At 58.9% G+C, this 2,828-nt stretch overlaps 1 protein-coding gene across 1 annotated transcript in view; it reads right to left on the reverse strand.

Annotated features, from left to right (window-relative positions):
- Positions 1-1,759: 1,759 nt before the first annotated feature.
- BDKRB1 (bradykinin receptor B1) overlaps positions 1,760-2,828 on the reverse strand; it is a 2,280-nt gene continuing 1,211 nt past the window's right edge. Inside the window, exon 3 of the mRNA XM_029950949.1 lies at positions 1,760-2,816. Within this exon, the coding sequence (XP_029806809.1) occupies positions 2,133-2,816 (684 nt within the window). The 3' untranslated portion in view covers positions 1,760-2,132. The remainder of the gene's footprint in view (positions 2,817-2,828) is intronic.

Here is a 2,828-nt window from a genome sequence, read left to right on the forward strand (position 1 = left end):
AGACCCCGTGTTGATAGATTTGCCACATGGTCAAGGGAGTCCTGAAATCTGGATTTGAATCTGGATTTTAAATACCGGTAACAACCTCAAAACTATTTTTTAAAACACCATGTGATCTAGGGGCGCCTGGGTGGCTCAGTCGGTTGAACATCCAACTTCGGCTCAGGACATGATCTCACGGTTGGTGAGTTTGAGCCTCGCATCGGGCTCTGTGCTGACAGCTTCAGATTCAGATTCTCTGTACCCCCCCACCACTCCCCCGTTCACACATTCACAAGTTCACAAAATAAATAAACACCATGCGATCTAAATTAAACCCACGGCAGGCTGGGTCCTGCTTGTTGACCTCAGTCCCCACTGTTCAGGAAAGCCCCAGGGGCTGGAGCACTGACGGTGGGTGAGGGGTTATCACCGACAGCCTCCAGGGCCTAGTGGCCCAGCGCCTGCTGGCCTCTTAGATCCCACAGCCGGGCTCCAAGAACACTGGCCTCCATCCCTTCCTCAAAGGCCTCTAGGTGTTTGCTGCTGCCCCCGGAGGACAGGCCCCTTGGTGTCCAACCCACCGGCTGTGTCCTTCCCAGACCCTCCCAGGTCCCGCCTGCAGGGGCCCAGGGGCACCCCATCCCCCACTGCTCCCGTCCTCACCTGCCTCGTCACCAATGACCTTCTCCTTTCCCTATTCCGGCCACCTGGTGCCATGGCCACGCGGGGGATGGAATGTTCCATGCAGACACTCTAGATCAGTGCCCACAGCCTCTTGTGCTCTGTCACCTAGGTGCCCCCCTTGCTCTGTAACTGCATCCACTCCACCTCTCTCTCCTCCTAAGTCCGTTCCTTCCCTGATTCAGCCATTCTCCACAGTCAGACCAGTAGAACCACCAGCACCCTGAACTACGGCTGCCCATCTGGCAAAACCCCAACACTGGGGACCCCCAACTGTCTGTCTGGGGCCTGACATGGCTAAGTAATTCACACCACATGAGATCGATGCCTTCTAGCTTCAGCCGGGCCCTGAGTGCCCCTTGGAACAACTCCTCCATGTTTCTCTCCCTGCCCTTGACCATCTTACGTCTTCCTCAAGCCTCACCTTCCTTCACCCTTCCCCCTCCTAACCTGTGAGCCTCCATGCCTCGGGTCGAGCACGTTCCTTCTATCTGGAACACACGTTGTTGCCATTTGGTCTGGCCAACTGCTTGTTCTTCAGATTTAGCGTATACGTCTCTTCCTCCTGGTAGCCCTCCAGACCCATCCCCACCCAGCCACCCCTCCCAGGCCCCGTTCCTCTGTGCTCAGAGCACCCCCTCGCACTCAGTGGGGGCAGTTACCCTGCTTTGTGTCACTCTCTTTATTATTTTTTATTCTATTTAAACGTTTAATTATTTTTGAGAGAGAGAGAAGGAGACAGTGTGAGCAAGGGAGGAGCAGAGAGAGAGGGAGACACAGAATCCAAAGCAGGCTCCAGGCTCTGAGCTGTCAGCACAGAGCCCAATGTGGGGCTCGAACTCCCGAACCATGAGATCATGACCTGGGCTGAAGTCGGCCGTTTAACCGACTGAGCCACCCAGGCGCCCCTCTTGTTTTCTTTCTTTGGACTCTAGTTATTTCTGCAAGTTCCTTGGGGATAGGACCCCTAGCTGCATCATCTCTGCAGACCTAGCCATCTGCCGAGGAAATCTGGGGTGGGCAGGTGGGAATGGACCCTCACCGGAAGCTTGTCTGAGCGGCCCATGCCTGCTGTACGGAACTGCCACAAACTGCATGGCTGAAAACCACACACCTTTATTGTCTTATCGATCTGGAGGCCAGACATCTCTGGTCCCTCTCCTTGGACTGAAGTCGGGTATCTGCAGGACTGGTGCCTTCTGGAAGCTTGCGGGGAGAATCTGTCTCCTTCCCTTTTCCAGCCCCAAGCAGGCGCCAGCCCTGGCTGGGGGCCCCTCGGGACGCTGCAGCCTCTGATTCTGCTCTCACGTGGCTGTCTCTGACCCTGACCCTGCCGCTCCGCTTTTACAAGGGCCTTTGTGACGCCCCGGGGCCCACCGGATGGTCCCCTGTAATCTCCCGGTCTCAGGATCCTCAGCTCAATCATGTCTGCCAAGTCCTCCCACAAACACACCCACAGTTTCCGGGGACTAGGTCCCGGTCCTTTGCGGGACACGGGGGCTCCCTGTCCCAGCCCGACCCCCAACAAGGTTTACGAGGTCCAAAATCACATGACTCCCCGCTGATTTACTTCTGCCAGAAAAATTGGAGGACGTCTTTCCGATGGCCGGGCACACGGGGCGCAGGCTCCTCGGGATGCCCTGCTTACACAGTCCGCACACCTTGGTCTTGAACAGCCGGCCCCCAAAGACGTAAATCACCGGGTTCAGGCAGCTGTTGAGGAAGGCGAAGAAGCTGGCGTACTGCAGGCCCAGGTCTATGAGATGCTCCCAGGGGCAGCCGCGGAGGGCCTGCACCTGGAACAGAAAGTCCAGGAAGGCAAAGAAGTGGAAGGGGGTCCAGCACACCAGGAAGGCGGCCACGAGCGTGAGGAGCAGCCCGGTGGTCTTGCCGTCCGGGGAGCCGCCCCTCGCCCGCGGCCGCCGGCGCAGGGAGGCCAGGATGCGGCAGTTGAAGAACAGGATGGCCAGCAGCGGCAGGAGGAAGCCCAGCACGTTGAGCTCCACCATCCGCGCGTAGTGCCAGGCGCCGGGGGGGTGCCGCAGCACGCAGGCGCTGGTGGCGTTCAGCTCGGGCACGGCCTCCACCGAGCGGAACAGGAAGGTGGGCACGCTCAGGAGGCCGCCCGCCACCCACACGAGCGCGCAGGTGGCCTGGGCCCGCCG

This window comes from Suricata suricatta, chromosome 9 (assembly GCF_006229205.1).
Source record: "Suricata suricatta isolate VVHF042 chromosome 9, meerkat_22Aug2017_6uvM2_HiC, whole genome shotgun sequence".
Lineage (NCBI taxonomy): Eukaryota > Metazoa > Chordata > Mammalia > Carnivora > Herpestidae > Suricata > Suricata suricatta.